Consider the following 15310-nt stretch of genomic DNA (forward strand, 5'->3'; position numbering starts at 1 on the left):
TTTGATTTGATTTTTAAGTGCATTTCCATTTATAAAAAAGATACTGGAAATTTTATCAAAAGATTCTGAGAGTCGAAGACCCATCCATAACGGTGCTCGCCCAGTATCTTAAAAAAAAAAATTTACTTTACTGGGTGACATAACTGTCGCCCAATAACTAAGTTAAAGGACGTACTTCACCATACTACCGTCCTGTACTAACGTGTATTACCATGTACACGATACTGCCCTGTTTCACGTACTCCAGTATTTGTGCTCAGGCCTTTAGCATTTCAATGTGCTTTAAGTAACGCCCAAACAAGTATCCCTGAAGAGAGAAAAGTCAGACTCAAGTATAAACTTATGTTTCACATATAACACAGGCGTATAAGCCAGTTGGCAGCCACACTGAGCCAGGCTGGTTCAACCGGCTACCACAAACTAATCGGGTCAACCCACCAACTCATTCCTGAGAAATATGAGGCGCCATAGGACACCAATGTGTTTATCAGACCTAAGGCTGCATCCTTTCACCAGATGACTCTGATTACCTATGCTTACAGTTGGTTCTCGTCCCTGAACATCCGTTGCCCATACACCTGCAATGAACGCTCTCAGAGATATGCTCATTTTCCTTCCTTGAAGATATACAGACAGTTTACTCTGAAAACGAGTCTTACTTTTCATTTATACCACAAAGATTAACTCTTAAAAGTTCACACCAGACTACTGTGCACTACAAGACATTTCAGCCCACCATACGCCATAAGATAAAGATTCATAGCAGCCCGCCACACACCACGAAGATTCATACCAGTCCACCTTACACCAAAAGATAAAGATTCATACCAATCCACCATACACCATAGGATGAAGCTTCATACCAACACACCATAGGATGAAGCTTCATACCAACCCACCATACACCATAGGATGAAGCTTCATACCAACACACCATAGGATGAAGCTTCATACCAACCCACCATACACCATAGGATGAAGCTTCACACCAACCCACCATACACCATAGGATGAAGCTTCGTACCAACACACCATAGGATGAAGCTTCATACTAACCAACGATACACCATAGGATGAAGCTTCATACCAACCAACGATACACCATAGGATGAAGCTTCATACCAACCCACCATACATCCAAAAGTAACACTTCACTCCATTTTCATCCTTATTTCATTCTGGCCAGGGGAGCGTGAAGGGTTTCATTCGCTTAATGCATATTTCATAAGTAAACTCTTCCACCTGACACAGCCTGTGTCAACAGAGTTCTCTACACCTGGTAATGCCGATTACCTACAAGCAGACTGGTCAGTGATTTGGATGCGAGTGATTTACACTGTACTGGCTGCACACACCCACTTACCGTGCGTCCCCACTCATGTACTGGTGAGTTGTACTGTGGCTGTCAAGTCAGCTGAGTGAGAAACAGCGTTTGACAGAGAACTGTGTGTGTTTGTGAATACCATGGTTGACACTGACCTGTGTGTATGCCATGGTTGACACTGATCTGTGTGTATACCATGGTTGACACTGATCTGTGTGTATACCATGGTTGACACTGACCGGAGTGTGTGTGCCGTGGCTAATACTGATCCATGTGCAACAAGAGTGACAAATCCAGGCCCGCAGCTCAACCATCATCACAATATAAAGAACATTTATCTCTCGATGCAAGACTTCATGCTCATACTGCTTGACACTAGCCCTTGGCTCTGTGGTAATTTACAGTCAAGAGACCCGGGTTCAGTGCTGCATTTAAAAATTCGATGGTAAACAATTAACAGCTTTGGATATGGTGGCTCAGAAAAGCATTAATATTTTACATTGTTTCTTATGGGAAAATAGCTTCACAAAATTGAACAACTGACTTTATGATGAATGTCCAGAGAAGATGAGAGTGAGGATCGTCCCTCGAAAAATAAGTAAAAGAAAGAGAGAAAAGAGGAGAGTGAGGATCGTCCCATTAAAACAGTAAAAGAAAAAGAGAAGAGAAGATTGTGGATCGCAATAAGCAACTTGCTAAAAGGCGAAGAGAATGAAGGGAGCAATGATCACTCAAAAAAAAAAAAAAAACAGGAATAATAGAAAAAGTGATGGTCATGAAAGTGATAACAACGAGTCGCAAAGGAATAAAAGGTAAAAAAAATAGATGAGAAAAATTATGTCATGTCCGAGCAAATTAACATAAAATATTACGATAAGTTCAGTAAGAATTTTCAAACACTAATAAAATAATTGGAGGAGTTTTGTTAGTTGTCTAATACAAAAATATTTCGACTCGAAAAAATTGAGGACTGACTGAAAAAAGACTTTATATATAAGAACATAAGAACATAAGAAAGAAGGAACACTGCAACAGGCCTACTGACCCATGCGGAGCAGGTTCATGTCCCCCCCCCGGATTAGACCAATGACCCCCCCCGGATTAGCCCAATGACCCACCCAGTCTGGTCACCTCCACTCAAGGATGGAGCACTGCACCAGACCCAGCAGCACAAGCTAGTCAGGTCCAACTCACACCCACCCACACCCACTCATGTATTTAATTTATTTTTAAAACTACACAACGTTTTAGCCTGAATAACTGTACTCGGGAGTTTGTTCCAATCATCCACAACTCTATTACCAAACCAGTGCTTTCCTATATCCTTCCTGAATCTGAATTTTTCCAACTTGAAACCATTGCTGCGAGTCCTGTCTTGGCTGGAAATTTTCAGCACGCTATTTACATCCCCTTTATTTATTCCTGTTTTCCATTTATACACCTCGATCATATCCCCCCTAATTCTACGCCTTTCGAGAGAGTGCAGATTCAGGGCCCTCAATCTATCCTCATAGGGAAGATTTCTGATACATGGGATCATCTTTGTCATCCTCCTTTGCACGTTTTCCAGAGCATTTATATTCATTCTGTAATACGGTGACCAGAACTGAGCAGCATAGTCTAAATGAGGCCTAACCAAGGATATATAGAGTTGAAGAATAACCTGAGGACTTCTATTATTTATACTTCTAGATATGAAGCCAAGAATTCTGTTAGCTTTATTGCGAACACTAATGCACTGTTGTCTTGGTTTTAGATTACTGCTAACCAGAACTCCTAAATCCTTTTCGCAATCGGTAGTATTAAGATCTACATTATTTAGTTTATATGTGGCATGGTTATTTTCCTGTCCAACATTTAGAACTTTGCATTTGTCAATATTAAACTGCATCTGCCACTTCTCCGACCATTGCATCAGTCTATTCAAATCATCCTGGAGTGCTCTAGTGTCCTCATTAGAATGAACTGGACGGCCTATTTTGGAGTCATCAGCAAATTTGCTAATGTCGCTATTTATTCCCTCATCTATGTCGTTTATGTAAATTGTGAACAACAACGGGCCCAATACTGACCCCTGAGGAACACCGCTTGTGACGTGCCCCCATTCTGATTTCTCCCCATTTATGTAAACTCTCTGCTGTCTATTTGTCAGCCATGCCTCTACCCAGGAAAAAATTTCTTCTATTCCGTGTGCCTTAAGAAGCTTCCTCAATAGCCTCTGGTGTGGAACTCTATCGAAAGCCTTACTGAAGTCCATATACACAATATCATATTCATTACCATGATCTACCTCCTCAAACACCTAGTGAAAAAAGTTAGTAAATTCGTAAGACAGGAACGCCCCTTTGTAAAATCGTGTTGAGATTCATTAATCAATCTGTGCCTGTCAAGATGGCTACGAATTGCTTCGGCAATTATTGATTCCATAAATTTTCCCACTATGGAGGTAAGGCTTATTGGTCTATAGTTCGAAGCCAAGGACCTGTCACCTGCCTGGTAAATAGGTATTACATGTGCCATTTTCCACTTATCAGGCACTATGCCAGTTTGTAGTGATATGTTAAAAAGATTAGCCAAAGGTATGCTAAGTTCCTCTTTACATTCCTTTAACACCCTTGCAAACAGTTCATCAGGGCCTGGGGATTTGTCAGGTTTTAGTTTCTCTATTTGTCTGAGGACCATGTCACTAGTTACCGCAATCGTACATAGTTTATTATCGTCCTGTTCTACATAATCTATTATTTCAGGAATATCGCTAGTATTTTCCTGGGTGAAAACTGAGAGGAAGTAGGTATTTAGAATTTCACACATATCCTTATCACTGTCAGTGATCTGACCAGAGTTACTCTTAAGTGGGCCAATCTTGTCCCTAATCTTACTTCTGTATCTTACTTCTGGGTTAGTCTTTGAATCCCTTGCGACCTTAGCCTCATAATCCCTTTTTGCTTTTCTTATTCCTTTCTTTCTCTCTTTAATTGAATATATTGATTTCTTAACTGCTCATCCCCTCCTTTGATACACCTATATATGCCTCTCTTTTGACCAATGAGATGTTTTAATCTATTGTTTATCCATTTGGGATCATTTTTGTTAGATCTTATTTCCCTACTCGGAACAAAAGTTGTCTGGGCAGCTAGAACTATGCTCTGAAAAACGTCATATTGGCAACCAACATCGCCTACCTGACCCATAGTCAGGACATCGCAATTTAGCCCACCCAAGTAATTTTTCAGTCCCATGAAGTCGGCCAAGCGAAAATCTGGGACAGAGATTTGATTGCAGTTATCTGGGTAATTCCATGATATATTGAAACTAAGTGATTTGTGATCACTTTCCCCAAGCTCATCATTAACCTCAAGATTATTAATTAGTGACTTTTTGTTGGCAAGAACCAAGTCAAGCAGATTGTTTCCTCTAGTTCTTTCTGTTCTAAAAAGCAATCCTGAACCGTATCAAGAAAGTCCCTAGACTCAAGATTTCCTGTCACATTGTTCCAATCAATTTGTCTAAAGTTAAAATCTCCCATTATCACAACATTTTCATATCTAGATGCCTTATGAATTTCGTCCCATAACAGCTTATTGCACTCCCTATCAAGGTTTGGGGACCTATAAATCACACCCAAAATTAATTTGTCACGTCCCTCGAGAAACTGTAGCCAAACAGATTCTGTGTTCGTTGTTTCTAATCTTATATCATGTCTAAGACAACAATTTAAATTTTCTCTGACATACATCGCCACACCACCACCCTTCCTGTTGACCCTATCAGTGTGGAATAGTTTATAACCCTGTATGTTGCATTCAGAAGGCATTTCTCTATCTTTCAGGTTGAACCAGGTCTCTGTTATACCAATAATATCTATATTACCTACACATTAAAGTAATCTTAGCTCATCTATCTTATTTCTTAGACTCCTACTATTTGTATAGTAAACCTTAAGGGAGCTAGTCACTCGTTGCCCTCTACTATCTCTCTTTGTTTGTTCATCAGTTGATTTGCCATTACTAGCAACTTTATTTTGAATATTGTCTTTTAAACATATCCTGAGGTATCCCCGTAATAACTGCTGTTTTTAACCCTAATACTGCAATCTGATTGTTTCCCACAAACACCCATACTTCTATAATCTATCAGTTTAAATTCCTAGACAAGTATCAATTACCCTCTCAATTGAATTGGCTAATGCAACCACTCCATCCCCAGAGAGATGAACCCCATCCCTTGCATACATATCACGTTTGCCAAAGAATAGGTCCCAGTTATCAATGAATGGGATTGCAAGTTCATTGCAGTACCTGTTTAGCCAGCAATTTATACCAATTGCCCTAGACATCCATTCATTGCCCACTCCCTTTCTAGGCAAGATGCTACATATGACTGGGATCCCTCCCTTAGACCTAACTACTTTTATGGCTGACCTGTACTTATCCAGCAGCTCCTATCTCCTGCCCTTCCCAATGTCATTACCCCCAGCACTAAGTCAGATAATGGGCTTGTTCCCATTACCTGCCATAATATTATGAGAGGAAGAGGGGCGTCAGGAACATGCTGGCTAGTGCCTGAAGACTAGTAATAATTCGTAGTCAAGGAAATAAGAGATGAGCTTTTTTATAAAGACTATTAGTGAATTCATGTTACCACTAAAAATACAAGATATTTCTGGTGTTCAGAAGTTAGTGGGAGTTAATACAGACGGTGGTTACCTAATTACTGAGTATCAGGCATCACGCTAAACAAATACGTATAAAAGTAATTATTTAAAATTTCAACATAGATTAAAATTCTGGCCGACCTGGCCACAACTCTTCAAGGCATCCACTCGAGAAACGTCGTTCACACGGACATTCATTCTCTTAAATGTCTCCATTGTTAAAACTCCTGAAGGTCTACAGACTCCACTTATAGATTTTAGTTGCGCGAGCGAAATCAAGGAAATAATAAGGTTTGTGGCTACAGTGCAAAACACTGTAAAGTCTTCGCTTCTAGAAATGTCACCGACAGTAATGATGCGAATGTAACCAGCGATATCGTGGATGCCGAACACGAAGGATTGCAATTTGCAGCTCCCAGGGTAAACGAATGTATGGATTCAGAACGTAATGGTAATAAACCCTGAGGAAAGAATGGGCATTGATGAGGTTGTAAATATTTTGTAATAGCTACAACAGAAGGAGCCTTTACCCATCACCACCAGTCCTTCACGGTGAGGTGGACCTAACTTACCAACTCACCATCAAAAATCCTTAATGCCAAAGAGAAGATATATGTCAGGACCCCCGAAAAACAGTAAAAGAGAGAAGAGGAGAGTGAGGATACAACTGTTTCTTTGGTACTATGACGAAAAAGAGTAAAAGGAGAAGAGAAGATTGATAACAATGGCGGGGGCCAGAAAAAAGGTGTCCACTCAAGGAACGTCGCCAACTGTGTTATCCAAAGTGGTAATATAGGCATTATGTAAACACCTGAAGGCCCTGCAGACCACATTTATAGACACTGGTGTCTCTTCCGCCATAGGGAAATCAACATCTATCAATCCACTGTCGGATGCAGGTAATCATTCGCGTGAAGAAATCGTGGATGCGTAAAACTTAGCCAGGACGATTCTAGGTCTCGAGGACTGGTAGGACGTGCAGCTTCCCAGGGATATAAAACACTGGTCGTTTAGTGTAGTAGGAATAAGCACTGAGAGGCAGGGTACTGACGAGCTTGTAAGAATTATGGAAAAATTACGAGAGAATAAGCCTTCCTCGTCGCCACCAGTCGACGACGGTGGGACTGACCTGACTTACAAGTCCACCATCAATAGCTCTGAAAGTCAAAGAGAAGACAAATGTGAGGTTTGCCCAAAGAAAAAGAATAAAATAGAGAATAAGACCTGGCGATGCCAGGACGAAAAACAGCAAAAGATGAAGAGAAGACGACGAGTGACAAGTGAGAACAGTCTTCTGAGGGTTATTTTAATTGTATTATTATTATTATTATTATTATTATTATTATTATTATTATTATTATTATTTCAATGTATAGGAGAATTCTGTTTCATGTTTTTTATTCTTTTTACTTCTTGTACAACATAACAGATTTTGGTTACAGAGAGTGTGGGCGAGGAGAATCCAACCTCTTCACCACCAGCTCAACTACCTCCTCCAACTTCAACAACAATAACGACAACAGCAGCGAATCATTACATATATTTGGCCTTCAATCAAAAGTGGAATGAGGGTATTTTATAATTATATATATATATATATATATATATATATATATATATATATATATATATATATATATATATATATATATATATATATATATATATAATAGCAATGAAACCACGAAACAAGTGGTATTGAATCATTTACCAAACTGCGGCAGGCCAGGGTTCGACCCCACGACACATTGTCTCGCCTCAAGAGACAGCACAACGTACGTGTCACCTTATCCACTCCGACATCAATCCTAGGATCATGTTGTTTATTGGATCGATGGCGGAGTGGATAAGGCGACACGTACGTTGTGTTGTCTAGTGAGGCTGAACAATGTGTCGTGGGGTCGAATGGTGGCCTGCCGCAGTTTGGTAAATGATATATATATATATATATATATATATATATATATATATATATATATATATATATATATATATATATATATATATATATATTAGTGGTATTGATCAATAACATCACTGCATTAGCCAAGGACCCGAACCAATGTTGTACTGGCCCATCTCATGGTGAGCTAGAACCACATGACGTCTTAACCCACAGGGCCGCCCAATCCTACATACATACATTCATATATATATATATATATATATATATATATATATATATATATATATATATATATATATATATATATATATATATATATATATATATATATATATAGATACAATCGCAGACAGGCGAACTTCATACAAGACAAGCCATGGGGGATGGAAATCTTCAGCTTAAGTGCTTTCACAAGTCATCAGGAGCTTTGCAATGTTGCAAGATTAGCAACAGGAGGAATGAGGGGAAGTTTTGTCATAGTAAGGTAGTGTAGCGACGCCAGCCAGTTCCTGTCACAGAAGACCTTTCAGTTTACTAAAATGTACAATAGTCTTCTCCTCTTGCAGTGCGTCCATGCCCTTCACTGGACTTTTTTTTTTTTTTTTTTTTTTTTGGAATACAGTTAATATTTTAGTAACCATTACCCTAATTATTAGTCTGTAATTATTGCATTCATCATTCTCATTATAATTATCCTTTCTATATATTATCCTCATTTTAATCATCTTTTTGCAAGAATTATTCACATTTCTCCACAGATTTTATCCTTCGTCTCTCAATTCCTTCCTGCAGATCTGTTCCCTTCAGAGTGGCTGCCTTTATTCTGTTAAAGGGCTGTTGAACCAAGGGATTTGATAAACTCTCCCCTTTGGTTCAAATCTGATTACCTCCCATTCAAGTCTTTTAAAGTTTCCTTGATTCGTTTTCTTGTTTATTTTCAGTTGAACTTTTGTTTGAAGATGATCTTCTTGAAGAACATCAGGTAAGAGTTTTCTGTTACTGATTATTTTGTTTTTACACAGATCAATTTTGCAGACTAAGTTGTTATCCAACCTCAGCTCATTTCAAAGCTCAGCCCTGAGGTATACTACCGCCCTCAGGGATGCCACCCACAATAGGTACCTTTTTACTGCTAGGTGAACAGGGGCAACAGGCGAAAGGAAACATACCCTGTTTCCACCTGTGTCGGAGATCGAACCACGGACACTCGTGTGTGTGAGCCGAGTATGTTACCAACCTAGCCAAGGGACATATTAAATTGGTGATATTAGTTAACTCTTCATGGCATTATAATATGTTCATATGACGACGTACTAGATGTGGTAATGCTGTAGCTGCTTCATCTCTGATACTCACATCATCTCGGCAGCAACTGCAGCAGCAGTTGCCTGTTCAGATCTTGTCAAACTCGTACACAAATAACCCGCAAGTAGGAAACTGAAACTTAAAACGACTTGTGGAGATACACAAGTCCTCACCTGGCAACCAGTTCATAACGTCTCTATCTTGCAGTCGTTTTCGAATTATTTTGAACTTTCGTAATCAGTGTTCTCTGTGGATGATCTTTCTTCTCTCCAGATCGAAGGAGTGTTGTGGAAGCAGTATTTTCACTCCTGAGGCCTTCACTCATCTTCACTCCATTCTTTTGCTTCAGCTTCACATTATTCCAGACTAAGTATCTGAACTTTTCTCAAGGCTGAGGGACTGACCACCTCAAAACTATTTCTCAAAGGCTGATTGACTATTTACATCATGTTTACTTCCCTACTAAGTCTACTGACTCTTTGTTTGACTGAAGAAGCCTACTAAATAGGCGAAACTTTTCAGTCAACAATAAAGATACCCAGTTGTTGCACAGGTGTCTTACACTGCAACTTGTCGCTATTATATACTATTTTCAACATATTTTCAACACCGCACATATTGACAGCGATTGTTGTTCACGGAACCATGCATAAGAAATAATAATAAAATATTGGTCAGAATGGAAACCTTTGTTTAGTCTCACCAAAGGTTTGCATTATTCTATAGTGTCTTTTTTATCAGCTTGTCGATTTTACAACCTCTTCTCTGATTGTACATGAATGTTATATAATACCGACAATATAAAGAATTAGACAAGCGTACAACATCTAGGTATCTTTATTTGTAGACATTTCGCCATCCAGTGGCTTTATCAATACAAGGATATAACGTGAGGTGGAGCTATATACAAAAGATGAGGTAATCAGTCCCTCAGCCTTGGCTGAGGGACTGATTACCTGATTACCTAATATGTAATCAGTCCCTCAGCCTTGGCCGAGGGACTGATTACATATCATGCGAAATGTGGTGAGGTTAGGCCAGGTTAAGATAGGTTAGACTATCGTCCATCAATAAAAAGTAACTACTTATAACATACAACAACGCCAAAAATGAAGTAAGATATAAAAGATAAACAACAGTTGAGATGCGCAAACATACAACGAAGATCTATCATGGACACAAGAAATTGCAGTCAGATGTTTACTGCTGAAAGCTCGTTAAACAGTAATCCGCTTGACTGTCTTAGAATGCTTGCATACCTTCGTGTCTCGTTCTAAAACCTTTATGCCAATAACTTTTCTACCTCAGGTTCGCACTTCTCTTCCATTTTTTCCAGTGCTGATTCTTGGTCACGAGAGTCATCATACTTTGTCTAGCTAGCTCTCTCACGCTATAAGAATGAAGTCCACCGAGTTCATTGGTGGCCGCCGTCTGCTTACCTGTAGTCAATTTCAGGCATCATCTCTTCTACCACAAGATCCCAGACCAAGACTCCCAGAGGCTTAGCTGATCGATCAGGCTGTTAGTATTAGTCGCCTGTATGCACAACTGCCTCTCTCAGTTACGTCAAGAAATATAAAGATGTTCTTGTTCTTGAACATAAATCATATATATATATATATATATATATATATATATATATATATATATATATATATATATATATATACATATATATAAATATATATATATATATATATGTCGTGCCGAATAGGCAGAACTTGCGATCTTGGCTTAAATAGCAACACTCATCTTGCCATATAGGACAAGTGAAAATTTGTGTATGCAATAATTTCGCCAAAATCATTCTGAGCCTAACGAAAAAAAATATATTTCACTGGGTTGGTTTAGTATTAAATTATTGTAAACAAATCTAAAATATACTTAGTTGGGTTAGGCTAAAAGAAATTGCTCTTGTTATAATAAGGTTAGGTAAGTTTTCTAAGATTCTTTTGGTGCAAAATTGTAAATTTTTACATTAACATCAATGAAAAAGATATATCTTTAAACGTATAAGAGGAAATTTTGGAAAGAACTTAATTTTAAATGAGTTCTTGCTAATTGACCAGTTTTACATATTCGGCACGACATATATAAAACAATAAATTCGTCTTAACTGGTCACTAAATATATCACAATAATTAATTAAAAGTCTAATAAATAAGTTATATCAGCATCATTACTACTGAAGACAGAATAACATAGTGTTATTTGTTTTCAGGCTGGAGATATTATAATAAAAAATAAGAGCTAAACCAGGTTTGAGGTAACTGAGCGTTGTCCATTCTCTAAGAAACCAATAACCTTCAGATTGTCGAGGTGAACTCCTTCAACAACACCTAGACAACATCCTACGTATAAGTAAAGAATTAGCTGTAGTTGATGCAGGAATTTGGGGCAAACTTATACGTATCTTAATTCACTCCTACCGGTAATGAAAATATGTTGATGCCCAGTGCCATAAGCAAGTGAAAGAGCGTGGTTAAGGTAGACGAGTGTAATGGACCATGAGCTGTTTGCCGTTCTCGAGTAAAAAAAAAAATCGACATCAAATCTGTATTATGGGAATTGAGTCCCAGATAATACAGATTAAAACAAAATAATTAAAAACATTAGTTGCATGGACAGTACATGAAGGGGGGGGGGGGTGAAACTGAAAATCCACTTTCAAAATGTTGGTGATCTCACAGCAACTGAAGCCACGAATCATGCTTCATTTGTTCGTTTGAATTCGATTAATCTTTGTCTTGATTAAAAGAGCACTCAGTGGCCGCCATTCCGGATCTGTATATGACAAAAATTAGACCGCATTCCTGAAACTGACCAATGATGTGTCAGTGAAGATTGTTAATTTCCTTGCCAGAGTCAGCGACATTGATGAACAAGTATTTGGCAGGTGGTGTTTATACATCAAAATACCTAAAAACAATGTTTTAGGTCTTCACGTCAACAGGGACATGATCAAAGTGAGCGATCAAGGAAGACTATACATTTTTTATATACCACTCGCTACAGGAATCTAAGAAATAGTCACATAGCTACCGCTTTAAGTCAGGAGGAAACAATGAGTATGGCAGCAACAAATATTCATGATATAAAATCTAAAGTTTATGACATATCAATACCCGAAATAAACCATACTTTGGAAAATTATCTGAGCAAATCACCTGCAAGAGACTTACAGGGTATTACCTGAATTATTACCTGCAAGTAATTTGTGTGAGGTAAGTGAGATTTATTCATAATAGGTCAATGAACTGTGACTCCCTCGACTACCCACTTCTTCACTCTCATAAAAAGCTAGACCTGCCATTAAATTAATAATTATAATATTAAAGTTGTGTGGACTGCATAGGATTAGGCTTGTTGGGTATGCGAAATATAATTGGTATTAACACTTACCATTTAATTACTGTAGATGGATCACACCACAACACCTTCATAACACCTACACTGGCCAGCTAGTAATCTAAATGCAAGGACTAATGGTGCACTTCCCTGTGAGTGATCCGCCATTCACACGCAGTTCTTGAGGTCCCACAAATTTCCTATCCCAATTCTTCAGCAGGAACATTAACACGGCTTCCTATTGCAAATTCAGGCCGAAACACCCCAATTTGGCCTTGGAAGATGCTGGATTACATTGCACAATTAAGTCCAGTATTTACACAATAAATTCAATGTGGCATCTCCTCCCCGGCATCACTTAGTAGCTGTTCTCCACCCCCTCACTCGAAATTTCTTGAAAGGGTCAAATCAGTTTCACATTTTATTACACGATTATTATATTATTCAAATTTACCCATGCTGAATTTAGGAAAATCCAAAATTTTCTACATATACCACGGGTGGGGCTTGAACCCGTGGGAGAGTTGTAAAACTCCAGACGGACGCATTAGCCACTGGGCTAGCTGGCTACAATAAGATTCATCCAACTAGGTATAATTATACACCATAGGAAGGTTAGTATAGGCACCACTATGACCACAAATGCAAGTTTTTACAGACGAGCTTTACGACTCTCTACCGCGGGTTCAAGCCCCACCCGCGGTATGGTTTGTTTGCAATCGTGTCATTACGATTTCGCGAGTCAGTACGTTTTGCCCACCAGGGGCTCCTTCAGCCCAGTACAGAGATCAATAGACAGTGAGTTTATATAGTGCAGGAAGTTAGGTGATAGTCGCTGTCATGTAAGTTGAGAGGGTAATGGGCGAGGCTAAAATATGGCAGTGTTCCGCTAATGATAAAATACGTTGTGCTTGAATTTTGCATATGATGAATTCCGTGTATTCTGTGCTATTCCCTGCATTCTGTGCTATGGTACTCCCTGCATTCTGTGCTATGGTACTCCCTGCATTATGTGCTATGATACTCCCTGCATTCTGTGCTATGGTACTCCCTGCATTCTGTGCTATGGTACTCCCTGCATTCTGTGCTATGGTACTCCCTGCATTCTGTGCTATGGTACTCCCTGCATTCTGTGCTATGATACTCCCTGTATTCTGTGCTATGGTACTCCCTGCATTATGTGCTATGATACTCCCTGCATTCTGTGCTATGGTACTCCCTGCATTCTGTGCTATGGTACTCCCTGCATTCTGTGCTATGGTACTCCCTGCATTCTGTGCTATGGTACTCCCTGTATTCTGTGCTATGGTACTCCCTGTATTCTGTGCTATGGTACTCCCTGTATTCTGTGCTATGGTACTCCCTGTATTCTGTGCTATGGTACTCCCTGTATTCTGTGCTATGGTACTCCCTGCATTATGTGCTATGGTACTCCCTGTATTCTGTGCTATGGTACTCCCTGCATTCTGTGCTATGATACTCCCTGTATTCTGTGCTATGGTACTCCCTGTATTCTGTGTTATGGTACTCCCTGTATTCTGTGCTATGGTACTCCCTGCATTCTGTGCTATGGTACTCCCTGCATTCTGTGCTATGGTACTCCCTGTATTCTGTGCTATGGTACTCCCTGTTTTCTGTGCTATGGTACTCCCTGCATTCTGTGCTATGGTACTCCCTGCATTCTGTGCTATGGTATTCCCTGCATTCTGTGCTATGGTACTCCCTGTATTCTGTACTATGATATTCCCTGTATTCTGTGCTATGGTATTCCCTGTATTCTGTGCTATGGTACTCCCTGTATTCTGTGCTATGGTATTCCCTGTATTCTGTGCTATTGTACTACCTGTATTCTGTGTTACTGGTAGCGATAAGTGTTGATTCTAAACACTGTGTTGCTACGCTTGGACTCCCTCATCGGCATTCTTAAAGTCCACAAGCATTGTGATGACACAAGTATAATAATAATAATAATAATAATAATAATAATAATAATAATAATAAAATTTATTTTCTGCAGTAGTTGTGTGATACCTCTTGAGATTCTCCGACGTTAATTTCAACAAGACCTACGTGGTGGGTCACGCTATATCATTGTATATCAATACGAAGAATGAATCTCATGAACCGGCTCATGTTCTCAGCAGTCTTGTCATTTTGCCGATGCATGCATGATGCCTTACTTCCTTCCCTGCAACAGGTTTATGATCTGTTAAGTGATCTTATCAACTTGGTGTTTGATAATGCTGATATCGGCATTTGTATCTGAACAGGCTTAAGTACGTTGCATACCAAGGGGGGAGCGGGGGGTGGGGTGACGATGCAAGCGAAGGACCTAGAGAATCAAGGAACTGGTGTTACATTTCCATTCCTTGGATCAAGGTTTGATTACCTCGTATTTTTAAGGATTTCAATACGACTAATCAGGGTTTAGCACTTCCTCGAGAATAAAGTATTACGTAAGCAAGCCAGTGGTCGCTCTACCGTGAGGTATCATTTAACAACTATAGGTGTTCTGTGGCTTGGATGATATCGCGCTCGGCTCACATACCAAGTGTCCGTGGTTCGGTTCTCGGCCGGGTTGAAACGTTGGGCATGTTTCCTTACACTTGCTGCCCTTGTTCATCTAGCAGTAAGTAGGTACCCGGGTGTTAGTCGATATTACGCATTGTATTGTAAAATATATGTATAAAAAACGCCCCATACATATAATGTCAGTTTACGGGATTTGTTCTTAAACCAGACGCGTATTAGTCGTGAAGAGTAAGGAAAGGTG

At 39.3% G+C, this 15310-nt stretch overlaps 1 protein-coding gene across 1 annotated transcript in view; it reads left to right on the forward strand.

Annotated features, from left to right (window-relative positions):
* Window positions 1-7412: 7412 nt before the first annotated feature.
* The window catches only part of LOC128695928 (uncharacterized), a 111055-nt gene continuing 103157 nt past the window's right edge, over window positions 7413-15310 (forward strand). The window contains exons 1-2 of the mRNA XM_070092825.1: window positions 7413-7549; window positions 8826-8866. Coding sequence (XP_069948926.1) covers window positions 7544-7549; window positions 8826-8866 — 47 coding nt within the window. The 5' untranslated portion in view covers window positions 7413-7543. The remainder of the gene's footprint in view (window positions 7550-8825; window positions 8867-15310) is intronic.

The sequence above is a fragment of the Cherax quadricarinatus genome, chromosome 41, assembly GCF_038502225.1.
Source record: "Cherax quadricarinatus isolate ZL_2023a chromosome 41, ASM3850222v1, whole genome shotgun sequence".
NCBI classification, from domain to species: domain Eukaryota; kingdom Metazoa; phylum Arthropoda; class Malacostraca; order Decapoda; family Parastacidae; genus Cherax; species Cherax quadricarinatus.